This window comes from Centrocercus urophasianus, unplaced genomic scaffold (assembly GCF_019232065.1).
Source record: "Centrocercus urophasianus isolate 14NV4802_14NV808 unplaced genomic scaffold, USGS_Curo_1.0 seq_15, whole genome shotgun sequence".
NCBI classification, from domain to species: Eukaryota; Metazoa; Chordata; class Aves; order Galliformes; family Phasianidae; genus Centrocercus; species Centrocercus urophasianus.
The window spans coordinates 47,050,726-47,064,007 of NW_024884697.1; the positions used below are offsets into that span (position 1 = coordinate 47,050,726).

At 50.8% G+C, this 13,282-nt stretch overlaps 2 protein-coding genes across 5 annotated transcripts; one reads left to right on the forward strand and one right to left on the reverse strand.

The window, feature by feature from the left end:
• The first annotated feature begins 252 nt into the window (after nt 1-252).
• On the forward strand, nt 253-3,846 carry RRP7A (ribosomal RNA processing 7 homolog A). The gene is made up of 7 exons (XM_042815820.1): nt 253-318; nt 391-533; nt 659-784; nt 1,371-1,494; nt 2,219-2,316; nt 2,683-2,881; nt 3,390-3,846. The coding sequence occupies exons 1-7, from the start codon at nt 267-269 to the stop codon at nt 3,473-3,475; spliced, it is 828 nt and encodes a 275-aa protein (XP_042671754.1). The 5' UTR covers nt 253-266; the 3' UTR covers nt 3,476-3,846.
• A 911-nt stretch (nt 3,847-4,757) lies between these two features.
• On the reverse strand, nt 4,758-12,936 carry SERHL2 (serine hydrolase like 2). Of its 4 annotated transcripts, none has more exons than XM_042815816.1 (12): nt 12,870-12,936; nt 11,833-12,067; nt 11,648-11,761; nt 10,551-10,592; nt 9,901-9,920; nt 9,618-9,692; nt 8,748-8,857; nt 8,409-8,488; nt 8,022-8,056; nt 7,196-7,272; nt 5,943-6,036; nt 4,758-5,490 (listed from the first exon to the last, which is right to left on the reverse strand). In XM_042815816.1, the coding sequence occupies exons 2-12, from the start codon at nt 11,978-11,980 to the stop codon at nt 5,374-5,376; spliced, it is 912 nt and encodes a 303-aa protein (XP_042671750.1). In that variant the 5' UTR covers nt 11,981-12,067; nt 12,870-12,936; the 3' UTR covers nt 4,758-5,373. The 4 variants fall into 4 exon arrangements, with proteins under 4 accessions (XP_042671750.1, XP_042671753.1, XP_042671752.1 ...); XM_042815819.1 differs by lacking the exon at nt 12,870-12,936 and adding an exon at nt 12,782-12,855; XM_042815818.1 differs by lacking the exon at nt 12,870-12,936 and adding an exon at nt 12,737-12,754.
• Between the last annotated feature and the right edge of the window lie 346 nt (nt 12,937-13,282).

Here is a 13,282-nt window from a genome sequence, read left to right on the forward strand (position 1 = left end):
TTGCCAAAAAAAAAGGGAATTCAGCCAGCGGAGTGCATTCCACGCTGCCCCCCATCTGCACTGGCGGCGTTAGGTGACCAAGCCGTGGCTCTGGGTGATGAGCGGGTACGTGCCGAGGCTCCAGGTTGCACCTGAACAGAGATGAGGGCGCTATAGCGAGAAGGAGGGGCTCGGCGCGCTGACGGCGCCGCAGCCGCCGCCATTAGCAGCGCCGCAGACTACAGCTCCCGGCAGCACCCTGGGCCGCCGCTTCCCCCCGTGCTAAGATGGCGGCCGCCGAGCGGCGCGTGGCGGTGAGCGCGCCGCCGGGATACACGGGTGAGGAGCGGCGGGGGAGAGGGGGGATAAAAGTCGCGGCGGCGGGGTGTTTAACCTGTTTGTCGCCCGCAGCCCTGGCTGTGAAGTTCGGTGCGCGGCAGCGCTCGCCGCACTGTCTCTTGGTGAAGGAGCACCGGCTGCGGGAAGGGCCCGCAGACACGCATCCGCCGCAGCGCACCCTGTTCGTCCTCAACGTCCCCCCGTACTGCAGCCCGGTGAGCGGGGTGGGGGGGCTGCGAGGGGCTCGACTGGGAGCCGCCAGCGCGGGGATTGGTGCGCTGGGAAGGCCTGGAGGGGAATCATCCCTGTTGTTCTCTGCCGGTTGTCCCCCTGCGTGAAGGACGCGCTGTCCCGTCTGTTCTCTTGCTGTGGGGCCGTGCAGTCTGTGGACCTCCGTGACAAACCGGGACCGGGAGAGAAGGCAGAAAAACGCACGTCCAAGTTCTTCACCAACAGAACTGCAACGGTAAGGGGCCAGGGGGGTAGTGGTGCTTTAGTGATCAGAATGGGAAGAAATCCCAAGTACTGAGTGGTGGTGGTGAGTGGAGCGTGAGTTATGGGAAAACTGCTTGAGGGGGGTGTATAGAGTCCTAAGTTGGAAGAGACTTAAAAGCACCCAGTCCAACTCCCCTGCAGTGAACGGGGACACCTATGGGTAGATCAGGGTGCTCAGAGCCCCTCCAGCCTGACCTTGGGATGAGGAACCGCCACCTCTCTGGGCAGCCTGTGCCACTGCCTCACCACCCTGAGTGTAAAATGCTTTCTTCTTACACCCAATCTAAATCTCCTCTCTTGAGTATGAAATCATTTCTCCTTGTCCTACCCCAACTGACTCTGAGACTAGAGTCTATCCCCTTTCCTCTGTCCCCCTTTGGATACTGGAAGACTGCTATTGGGTCTCACCAACATGGTAGTAGGACTTAAATTTGTTACTTTTTTTTTTTTTTTTCTTTTTTTTTTGTCATCTTACTGGAACCTGTGATTTGATCTCTGTATGTGTCTCCAACTCCCACAGTATATCTGACCATCCTGGGGGTGTTGTCTTCTTTTAGGGATTTCGAGTTGCATATGTGGTGTTCAAGACACCGGCTGGTGTCCAGGCAGCCAAGGCACTATCACAGAAAGGTCCCTTGTTGATATCAACAGAGAGTCACCCTGTGAAAACTGGCATTAGCAGTAAGTAAGCAACAGCTGCGTTCCTGTTAACCAGAGCAGGGGAAACATTTCCTCACTGAATCCTTCCTGACACATTCCAAGTTGTTCACCATTTTGTATTAAGCCTGGACTGGGAAGATGTGCAGTATTTTATTGTTCTGTTTTTCTTATTGTATCTTAGAATCATAGAATAATTAAAGTTGGAAGAGATCGCTAATATCATTGCATCCAACCATCAACCCATCACCACTATACCTGCTAAACACATCATCTTGTTGATAGCTTATTCTATTGGATGTTGTAGGCCCTGGCTGAGTGACCCTGCAGGAAGACAAGGGCTCTTAGTACATTGGAAGGGCAGTTTTTCCCCACATCTCTTCAATATCATGTAGGTTCAGAGAGACTGACTGTGTTTTGCTTTGAAAACTGAAGCCAGGCACCACGTGGCTGTCAAGGTGTCAACACTTTGCATGTTACCATTGGTGGAAACGCAAAATTGAATGTTGCATTTCTTGGGTTTCAGGATAGTCTGCTTCTCCTTGAAAAGTTGCACGCTCTTCCCATTACTTAATGCTTTTCTTCTGGATGCCAAATCGTGCATAAGCTAAGGTAGTGGGGAGGCTGAATGGAAGTGGGATCCAAGGGTGTTCTTTCCCACAGCAGTTCTCTCTGGAGCTGCTGAAAGACATTACACCAAAATTTGCTTCTAGAGGAGGCTACAATTGACTTCTGCTCTCTGTTTCAGAGTGGATTGCCAGATACGCAGACTCGGTAGTGGATCGAGAAGAACTGAAGGCTGAGGTGGATGCCTACATGCAAGACTATGACAAAAGGATAGCAGAGGTGAGGCCAGGCTGGGGAGGGAACCCAGCTAAGCAGTTTGTTTGTGGAGAGAAAGGCAGAGGGAAAGGATCTCTCAGTGCCCAGGTCCTAATGGAAGTGGCAGAGGGGAAGCACTGGCTGGCAGGATTGCTGGTTTGGTTCATTACAACTGGCCCATCCATCCAGGGCTCCCAGTAGGCACCCACAAATGAAACAGGTCCTGTCTGGCATGCAGTGTTGTGACTTGAGTGCCTGGTCCCATGCCTTCCTTCAAATCTTGTACTAGGAGCTGTAACCGTGTGTCGGAGTGGGGCCTTGGAGGAGCCCTGCATCAGGCTGGCTGACAGCCCAGCTGTACTGAGCTGCCTCACCTTTCTGTCTCTGTAGGAAGAAGCCAAAGCAGCCAAGGAGGAGGGCTTACCAGATGAGGAGGGCTGGGTGAAGGTAACACGGAAGGGCCGCAAGCCTGGCCTGCCCCGGACAGAGGCTGCCAACCTGCGGGTGCTGGAGAGGGAGAAGCGGAAAAAGGCCCGCAAAGAGCTGCTCAACTTCTATGCTTGGCAGCATCGTGAGACCAAGAGAGAGCGTGAGTGTCTGAATTGCCTTCTACCCTTCTCTGAATCATGCTGTAGCCCAAAGAACATCTTTTTTTTCTTTCAGTGGAGCTGCATCCAGCTGCAGTTGAACAGCTGGCTGGGAGGCTGGGCAAATGGTCTAGCCAGTTCCTGGGGATCCCTTGCCGCTACCTGGCCTAGCAAAGGCTGTTGGAATATTCTTTGGGAGAGTGGGCAAATGGTACCGTTTGTGGTACCATTGTTTTTGTGCTACAGATGTTTTTGTCAGTCTGCACAGAGGCAGCCACGGGAAGGGAGAACTAGTGTGTTCCTTCCCCAAGAGGGAGCTGCAGCACTGCAAAGCACCTGGAGCCTCAGCTCTGCACTTAGCCCTGACGCAAAAGGACCTGTTCTGAGCAATGTGTGCTTGCAGCTGTCTGAACTGAACATCTCCCAGTGAGCAGAAGTGAAGCTCCATAGGAAGAGGGAGATCTGCTGCTCCCCTGTGACCTGTTACCTTTCTTTTTTTGTGTGTTTCAGATATTGCCCAGTTGAGGAAGAAATTTGAGGAGGACAAGCAGAGAATTGCACTGATGCGAGCCCAGCGCAAGTTTAGGCCATACTGAGCTGAGCTGTTTCTTCTGATGCCTGTGCTGGAGAGGGCAGGAGAGATGCTTACAGACTCACGTGCCATAGGGTCTCGAGGAACTGAGGCAATTTCATATCCCTGCCATTGGATCTCATGTGGGAGCATTGGCTTCAGTTGCACTGCATCTTCCTGCTCTCATGGCTGTGCCTGCACTGACATCATCCAGTACCATTTCCCTATGTGCATGGGCCAAGGGGGCTGAGGCGTGTCTTCTGACAGCCTGTATCTCTGTGCCAACCAAGGCCCTCCTGTAGTTTGGTAAGAGACAGTATTTGCCCAACACAGCCTCTGCAGGGGCAGGGAATGGCTGAAGAATTGTAAATAAACTGGTGCTGCTCCTCAAAGGCAGGAATGCCCCTTTCTCCATTGCTGTGTTGTGGGGAACAGTGTCTTCTCTATTGGACTAGGTTGGTGATAAAAGCCATGGCTTATGTGCCAGTGCCAGGTCCTTTAGGTGTTTATCTGGGGGCGATTAAGAATGGGAGAGAAAGCCTGGAAACAAACAACTGGAAAGTTCCCAGACCTGCTGTCACTGGGGGAGATCAGTGGTTTGGTACAGAGCCCTACTTTTTCTCTTGGTGCTTCCCTCCCAGGCAGCTCTATCGCAGCTGGGTGCTGAGATGCCCTTCCAGCTGTATTTGGATCTCTGCAGCTAGGTGTAGCCTGAGCTACAGTGGGAACCACTGCCATTCAGCACTGTCACTAGACAAAGTGAGAGGACAGCCTAGCTTCGGAGGGATAAACCAGACTCCAGGGTGTTTCCACAAAATCTGCTGCCAGCCCACAGGAGGGCAGGTAAGGATGGCAACATGCACACCCAGTTGTTGGGCAGTGCTTTTGCTGCTGATCACATAACTTGCAACTTGATGCTAGTAGCCTGTGACAACTGTTGTGATGTGAAAGAAGGCACCTCTAGCATGCAACATTTATTTTACTGCCCGCAGCCTCAGTAAGGGAGTGACCATGAGCATATGGAGGAAATGCTGATAAATCCGACACAGTTAAGCTAAAGTACATTCACTGTCCTCTAGAAAATCCACTGTATATTCAGCTTCCATTGCATGAGGAGATTGCCAGGCCTGCTTGCTTCATATGGCTTTTTGCATCCATTTAAGTAGGAGGTAGATGGATACTTAACATGAAATATCCAAAGCAGAATGCATGAAAAAATCACTGCTTCATAAGATTGGCACTTGAGCTGCTTGGGTGAGCATCCTGCAAGAAAGGTTCACTCTTCTGTAAAGTCAAAGACGACAGTGTTAACAGTGGAAGATCAATCTTTATTTAGAAGGACAGAAATCACCTCTGCCAACTTTTCCATTACTAATAGTTCTCACAGCTGCTTCAGCTAGAGGATTAATGACTCATTTCCCAGCAGTTCATTGAAATGGCCTTCTGTACCCAGGTGAGCTCTCATTTAAGCTGATTATTAAAAAAAGCAGCAGCCCTCACAGTAGAAGAGAGGTTGAGGCTGCCTGAGCTCAGGCAATCATGGAAATAAGCAGAGAAGCAGAACTCTTTCCTGTTTTTTTTTCAACTGGCTTAGCCCTGGGAGGAGACTTGTCACTTCATGCTGAGAGAGGAGGAAAGAATGAGCTACCTCTCTCTTGCACTGCTACAGCTGCTGGTGCTGCTGCTCCCTGAGGAGCCTCTGCCTGTATTCCTGATCCATTTTAGGATACAGAAGTTAGGAAGAAGAAAGGGGAAAGCTACTGTGTATCTAACTTTGCAGATCTGCATTCACCCCTTCAGGGAGCTCAGCTTAGGAATAAGCAGCATGAAACCGACATTGGATGTGAGGTAGGAATGGTGACAATTTCTCCAGAGTCAGATTTTTAGCTACTTCTTGTCCTGGACTGCTGTTGCAGTGACTGCTTAGAGCCTTGCTCTGCTGTTCTGCGCTGTCAGGAAGTTGCTGATGATCCCAGACACCACCTCGGGTTCGTTCAGGTGCACAAAATGACTCCCAGGCACCTCTACTAGCTGGATGTCCTAGAGGGAGAAGACAAGTAGAAATAAAGCAGGAAAGTGTTCCTAAAGTGTTCCTTCAGGCAAGCTGTGCTCGCTGTGTCCTACCCACTGGGAAGGAAGCCAAAGGAAACAATGCAAAAATGGTGTCTCAAAGAAAGGTTGGATTTTACATTTCTGTAGCTAACTGCAGGTACACCAGCCCCTGACAAACCCATCACATAAAGATGACAGTCCAACAGGGAGGCAGGACAGGGGTGGGAGGAACTGGGAAGAGAGCTATATGTGGAAGGCAGTACTGACTAGGATTTTGGCAGTAAGGGCAAAGTTGGCCTTCCATCCCCTCACATGAGGACTGGGCTGTTTAGGACAAATCCCGTGCTGAGGATATTCTCTAAGGTAAGTTATTTCCCAGCTGCTTTCAGGTTGGTGTCTCGTGAAGTGGATGGAGAAGTAAAGATGGAGATCGCTCTCACCTCTTTGAGGGTATGCTCAAATGCCTCCCGTAAGGATTTCACAAACTGATTTCTGCTCTCTAGCTTATGTGGTACTAAGAGTCCATCTTGTGCTCTGAAAAGAAAGAGCAAGGCTCAGTAAAGCACACAGTGTACCTCTGTCTTTGTGGCTGTCTGGGCAGAAGCAGTGTCCCCAGGACAGACTGGGATGGCAGACCCAGCTGCTCTGCAGGCTGCCTGTAAGCAGCATGGTTACAGGTTTGTGCATGGTAGTCAGAGGAGTAAGGCATGGCTTGGCTAAGCAGCTGTTGTCTATCAAGCTATCTGTTTAATACTTGGAGTACTGCCTAGTAGTATCACAGGGAGACAGGTTAAATATTATCCCCCCAGGACTGGCTTCTTAACTTGTCTCAGTATATAATTCCCTGCCCCTACCCTATCTTCTGCTCTTGGCTTTATTCCTTCCAGCCAGCTTCTGCATCTCACCTCTGTCCCTTTCCCTCCTCCACACTGCTGCTTGAACACTATAATCACAGTTCCTGCCCTACTTGGAGCAGGAGGCACCAGGGCAGTTCCCCTGAAGAAGCCAGTGTTAGATTCCCTGTAGAATTAAGATTGTACTGCAGGTAACTAGATGAAGGGATGTCTGAGGCTTGAGGGGATGTGTTCTGTATGGCCTAGAGGACCTGCCCTCACCATGATGTTCCATTTTTTTCCTGCTCCAGTCAAATAGGAAAAGTCTTAAACACAAAGAAAAATGCTCTCATGATTTGAATAGCCTAGAGAAGCCAAAACTGAATCTCGTTTCTCAGCTCCCAGCACCTCCTTATTTCCCCTGGACAGTGTGGGCCAACATCACCAGAACCTTGCACACCTTGCCCTCTAAGGAGACAGCAAAAAAAGCAGGAGGACAAACACCCAGACCAGACAGATGGCTTGTGGGGCTCCAGGTAAGACATCAGCTGCCTTCCCAGCATCTCGTCCCTGCCCTGGGGCTGGTTCAGGCTCCAGAACCAGCTGAAACAGGTGAACGCTGCAGTGGCTTTACCGTTTGTACAGCAAGAGGAGTAGAGGGCAGATGGGTTGTTGCCACTGAAGGAAGAGAGTCAGACCACAAGGGAAATATGCAGGAATGATGATGGAAAGGCTCGTGTGTCTGCCAGGATGTTCCCTTTGCTCAAAGCCAGGGTGAACAGATGGGGAAGAGCCCTTCTAGCCATCACCGCTTCACACAGGGTGGCAGTGAAGGCTGGTTTTGCTTGTGCCTCACTCACACTATGATGAGAACACGGTCCTTGATCTTCTGCAGGAGCTTCACACACTGTTCCACAGTGAGGTATTCTCGACTCTGCTGCAGGTGCAAAAACAGGGAGAGCAACAAAAGTCAGGAACAGCAGCTGAGGATAGAGGGTGTCCCCAAGCCCTGTGCAGGAGAGACTCAGGCCCCACAGCCGCTGTGCTGAGACAGGACAGGCTGCCAGGCTGCACACAAGAGCGCCTGGCTCTGCAACTGCTCCTTCTATCCAGATGTGTTTCAGGGCTGCCAACAGCACTGCCTGCTGGGTTGCAGCACATATGGGAATGATCTCACAGCAAAGAAAAAGCTTTAAAAAGTCCTTTTAGTAAAAAGGAGATAGTACAATACTCTGGTGTTCATAGCTTGGCAGTAGCACAGGTAGAGGAGGCCCTTACACAATAGTGGCACAATGCTATCAACATATCAGATGTAAAGACTTTGTTCCAGTCCCTCCCCCCTCCCTGTAAGGGTGACCTGACAAAGAAGCTGACCTAAAACATCCATCCATCTGCTGCCTTAAGAGTTACAACAGCAGGAAAATGTGGCCAGGAGGCCCTGGGGCTCAGGAACTGCTAAAAAATTCAGTAACATTTTCCAGTGACTCTAAGCTGAGTCAGTTAATGATCAAGTGCAGGCTCTTTTAAAAGTAGCATTTAAAAGAGGTGTGGGAATTAGGAAAGCAGTAAGTAAATGGTTGGGTGGAGGCAGAGCCTGGGCTCAGTTAGTGGGCCTCCACTACCTCTGTTTTCTGTAAGCTCAGGGCTCAGAAGCAGCAGGGGGCAAGTCAGAACAGCAATGCTCACCGTACGGACTCTCATGTCTCTGTTATACACCAGCCCTGCAAGGAAAACAAGAGCAGGTTTTCATGTCTCAAAGAAACAGGAGTTGCTCTGCCCCTCACCTCTGGGGTCTGCCTAAGACTTTTTGAGGTATGAGTAGGATTAACTCAAATATCTCATTTTTATTATTTTTTTTCTTCCTTTACCCATTCTAGGACTCAAGCTTCAATGTCAGCTGCTGGGAAATGAGAGCTTTGCCTCCAGATTTAATTGATCCCATTCAGGCTATGTAAATTCATAGCTTGGGCACCCTGGACCCTGTGGAAGACAATGGCTGTTGGCACTGCTCCCTTCCCACACCCGGTGTTGGGCCAGGCCTGACATGAGCCCCGTCTCCAAGCAGCCCCTTACCAGTGGGTGTCTCAGTTGCTCCTCGCTGCAGCAGGATTGCCCCACCCTCTGCTGTCAGATGTCTGTTTGCTTCTAAGAGCCTGGAGGAGACATGGCAGAGACATTGTGCTGCTGAAAACAGGAGGAAGCGAAGCGAAAATGGCATGACAAGGTGACAGCAAGCTCTCAGGCTGCTTCAGAGAAGAGAGGGAAGCTGACTGCAGAAGCAAAAAGTCTTGCTGAGATACCAGAAGAGAACTTGAATGGGCAGAACCGTGACAGTTTCCCGTTATGGTTCATGCAGCCACAAGTGCCCAAGGTGAGGATGCACAGCAAATGAAGAGACAGGGGGGAACCCACCTCTGCAATGCTGCTTTGGGGCTACGTGCTTTGGGAGCTTGCTGCTTTGCTTCTAGACTCAGTAATCTATCGATAGCCAGCCGCTTGGATTTCAGCCATGCCTCAGTGTCCTAAAACAAAGAGATGTGCAGCGCAGGAATAACCTCCCATTTCTGAGTCACTTTATGCTTTATCAAAGGGTAGAAGAGGGTATTTCACCCATCAGCATCTCTCAGAGCTAGTACCAGTTATAGACATGTTAAAAATGCCTACTTCTTGAGGAAAGAGAACAGCAATACATAAGAGGCAAGATAGGAGCAGAAAACTAAGCACTCTTGTATAGAAGTTATTAACCTTTCACTCTTGTGATCTCTTTTACCTCCTCCCACTTCACTTCTGAATTGAAGACAACTCTCTAAAAGAACAAGGTAAATCTGGGATCTTTTGCCTCTCTGACCACGGGCTTCTATCAAACCCCCCAGCACCTGGTAGTGATAATGGCAGTCTGGGAATGTAGCTTTATGTCCAGCCAGGAGCAGAAACAATCTGCCAGCCTTGCCTTCAGGTCACCAACAAGCTGTTGGCAAGTAAACAGCCTTGGCAGGTAGTTAGCTGCTTGGACAGAGATTCCAGTTCCTTTTGCACATGGGCATGGCATAGACAAGTGAATTTCAGTGCTACAGGACTGCAGGATGCTCCCCAAGGGCCATGCTAAGCAGGGTCTCACTTCATGCAACAAGGAGCAGATCTGTGCTTGCCAAAGAAGTTTCAAGAATTGTGTGACCTGCCAGGAACTGGGCATATCAGTGTTCTTTTTGAACAGATGAGGGGAAGACAAAGACACTTCTTCATATTTTAAAAAAGAGAGGGGAAGGACACATGAAGTCTAACCTCTGGAGCTAGTAGAAAGCCAAGATTTTCCAGCAAGATCAGCTTGTCCACCATCTCAGGATAAATGAAAGCAAACTGAAGAAAGATGAAACATTATGAGACAAAGAGAAAAGCTGCACATTGAGTACTGTTTTACACCTTGCTGTACTGGAGGTGGGGTTAGAAAAGTGCCTCTCCTTCCCCAGAATCCAAGACCCGCATAATCTGTCTCTTCATTCCTTTCTCATTTGTTGTTCCAGCTGCAAAAGTCACACACCCTACGAAGAAAGTATGCTTTACTCACCATTCCTGCCACAGACCCACCTGTAAAGAAAAGGAGGGTGCTCAGTTATGCCCAGGCCACCTCTTGGTAACAGGAGCACCTTTTCCCCAAAGCAGGAGCTGTCTTAGAAGCACAAATGCATGTTTGTAACAAGGGATAACACCCAAGCTACACAGTAAAGCTCTCTTCGCAGAGAGGATGCAAGCAGAGAGCAGGACTAGTAAGCTGGACTCTGTGTCCTGCCCCATCTCTCTCTCAGGCAGCAAAGACAAAGGAAGAGTTATCAGTTAAAACACTGTGGTGTGCAGGTACTGTGAGCTGTGTCCAGAGAAGCCCTGGGCAAGAAAGGCAAGGCCATAAAGCCTGGGGAGAGCAGGAAAGCCTGCTGTGAATATTCCTGCCTTAGACCATCGCTCTTTGTTCATCACGGTTCCCTCCTGGGGGCTCAGGAAATGCCCAGAGGGACAGTCAGTGCCCTTTGTACTACAGTGTTGTGAAAACAGAAGCATTTAAAGCAAGGATGTAGATTTTTGAATCACTCAAGCAAGAACTTGGTACTTGACACAATATAATAAATATTCCAACCCAGCTTCTAGCAGCATGCTTTGTAAATTAATTATCTACTCATATTTCCGTGAATCTCACAGCTTACAAGGAAGAGAGCCACTTACCCATACTGTGACCCATCAGGGTGAACCGTCTCCACCGCAATGCTAAGTGGCAACAGACAAAAACAGACAGTGATGCATTAGAAACCAGAGCTGCGGCATCTTGCTGCTTCCCCACTAAGGCAGGCCCCTTCTCCCAAGAGGGCTGCTGCAATGCTTAATTTGTTTCCTAATCCAGAAATGAGGTGGCTGAGTAGGCCCTTTTTAAAGAAAAAGAACATCCACCACCTCATTTCTTTGGTAGTTATCTCACACAGCTCTCAAGTACGCTCTGCACTGCAAACAAGCTACTGCAAATTCCCGTTTACTGCCAGACATGAGACTGGCAACTAAAAAAGGAGCCTCACTGTGCAGCACCCACTGAAAGGGGGAAACCTTGTAGGAGGGTGCTCCTACAAGGCGTGCAGCACGAGCTGCAACGACACGGCCAGCATTGCTGCCCTGGGGAATGTATCATTATCCCAAGTGAAAGCTCTTTGTACCAGGAAGTGTATCAGTTTCAGCTCTTCAGTCCATTTTTAGGGAGCTCTGGGAGACTTATAGGAAAATACTGCTTCATCAATGCTGCCATCTGAAACACACCATGCTGAAAGGCATATTTTACGCTCTGAAACACTGAAGAGCTACCACTGGCTCCCTCACAATCGGCATACAAATATGTAGTCAGACCAGATGCTACTAGAGCCCAACACACCTTGGCTTTCAGATTTCTTTGCACGGCCCTAAAGCAAGCACCAACCTGTGAATGGGGAGAGCCAGAAGACTCTCCAGTTAACATCTAACTCTGGTTGGAGGTTGCTGCCTGCTTAAGGAATGTCAGTCTGGGGGAGTTACTTAGTTGCACCCACCACTCAGCCACTACCACTGCTTTTCAGTACAGAAATATTCCCTTCCCAGGGTTTACTGTTTCAGTAAAAAACAAAAAAATCAAAAACCCACAGAGCAGGAGTCAGTTTAACAAAGCACCAGCTAAGGTTAGCCTGGAGAGAAGCAGAGGGTGCTCCCTCCCAGCACTTGATGCTGCTGACTTGTTCCAAAGAGCAGGAGTGAGACAGCACCCCCTACATAGTCATCTCGTCAGGGCCCTTTCAGGTACTCACCAGCTGCCACGCGGCGCACATCGCTCACATAATCTAGGAAATAGTAAGGGGAGCCTGCAGGCCGGTGAGATGACAAGCCATGGCCAGAAAAATCCATTGCCACGTACCGGCAATCTGAAAAGCAGAGAGAGTCAGACACACAGCCGTGCCACACAATAAGAACCATGCCAGGGAGACAGACCCACCTCTGGGGAGCAGTGGAATAAGCCTGTCAAAGGTGTTGGCGTTGTCCAGCCAGCCATGCAAGCACAGCACGGGGTGTCCCTCTGGGGGTCCCCAGGCCTTGGCTGCCACATGACCCCAGGGCACGGGGAACTTCACCTCCGAGAACATGCCCAAAATAAAGCACTCTCAAGCAATGTCCCCTGAGAGCCACGTGCTTAGAACACGTCCCAGGGAGCTTGTTAACAGCCTAGAGCTCTGAAAAGAGTAATACAGATCTTTAGTAACTCACTAGCTTTCTGTAGTCTTAATTAGCAGCTTGCTGATTTACAGCTCCCCATTCAACATCCCCAGCCACTACGTCTGCTTGCCTGTTTGGGGACTCCTCCTCCCAGCACGTACTAACGATGCTCCTAGGAAAAGAGGGAGTCTTTTCTTCCTGGGAATAAGGATGCTGCCTCCTGTACTAGATTACTGCCTCCTTCTCCTCCTTTAACCTGTGATTTCTCCTCTCCTGCATCTCCAACAGAGCATGTCACACAGCAGGTCTCCTGCTGCCACCCTCCCACGTGCTCCTCTCGGCCACAATGAGATGAGCCCACGACCCACCAGGCACCTGCTGGCACACACACCTGTCTCACTGCTGCCAATCTGCCTGTCAGTTGCTGAGCTTCATCAGCACATAGAATTGGTTGGGTTGGAAGGGAACTTTAACCCTAAGCTCCAAGTAAACCCCCTCCAGCACAGAAACCGGCCTCCAGGGCTCTTTCAGGGCTGTCCTGAACATCCCTCCATTACCCCTAACCCTTCTAGCTCGCCGAGACCCACAGGTAGCCTGAATCCCCCCCTCACACACTCAGCCCCACCTCTCACGCTGTGCCCCCTTCCCAGTCCCAGTCCCAGTCCCAGTCCCAGTCCCAGTCTCACCCGCTGCACCTGAGACCTCCCCCTCGCATCCTCCCTCGCTCCCACCGCTTAGGAGCCCCATTAAGCTCAGCGCGGGGCCACCTCCCCCAGCCCACGGGCTGGTCTCAGCACGGCGCCCCAGCCCCCCTCCTACCGCTCCGTCCGCTCGCACGGCGCAACCAGGCCGCACGACGGAGCCCGGAGGCGGCGGGGCGGGCACCGCGGCAGCACCTCCCCGCGGCCTGGCCGCTCCTTCCCTGCGCCTGCCCGAGGCGACCGCGGCGCTGCCTGGAGGGGCTGGGGCCGCCATTTTGGTGCTCCCTCACCGCCACCCTGCTGGGGCGCGCAGCTGGTGTGGGAGGTCTCTCTAAACGCATCACTGCCATCAGGTTCACAGCCCGTTAAGGGAGTAACGAGGGGTCTGAAGCTGTAATCCGCCTGAGGGGGTCCTGCTGCATCCTTGGCTGCCTCCTGAAGAGATGTTGCTGATGGTGGAAGCTGCTCGTATGGCAGTGTTATGGTGTTAGATGCCGTACGTGTGACCCAGGAGCATCATAGGGGCATCAA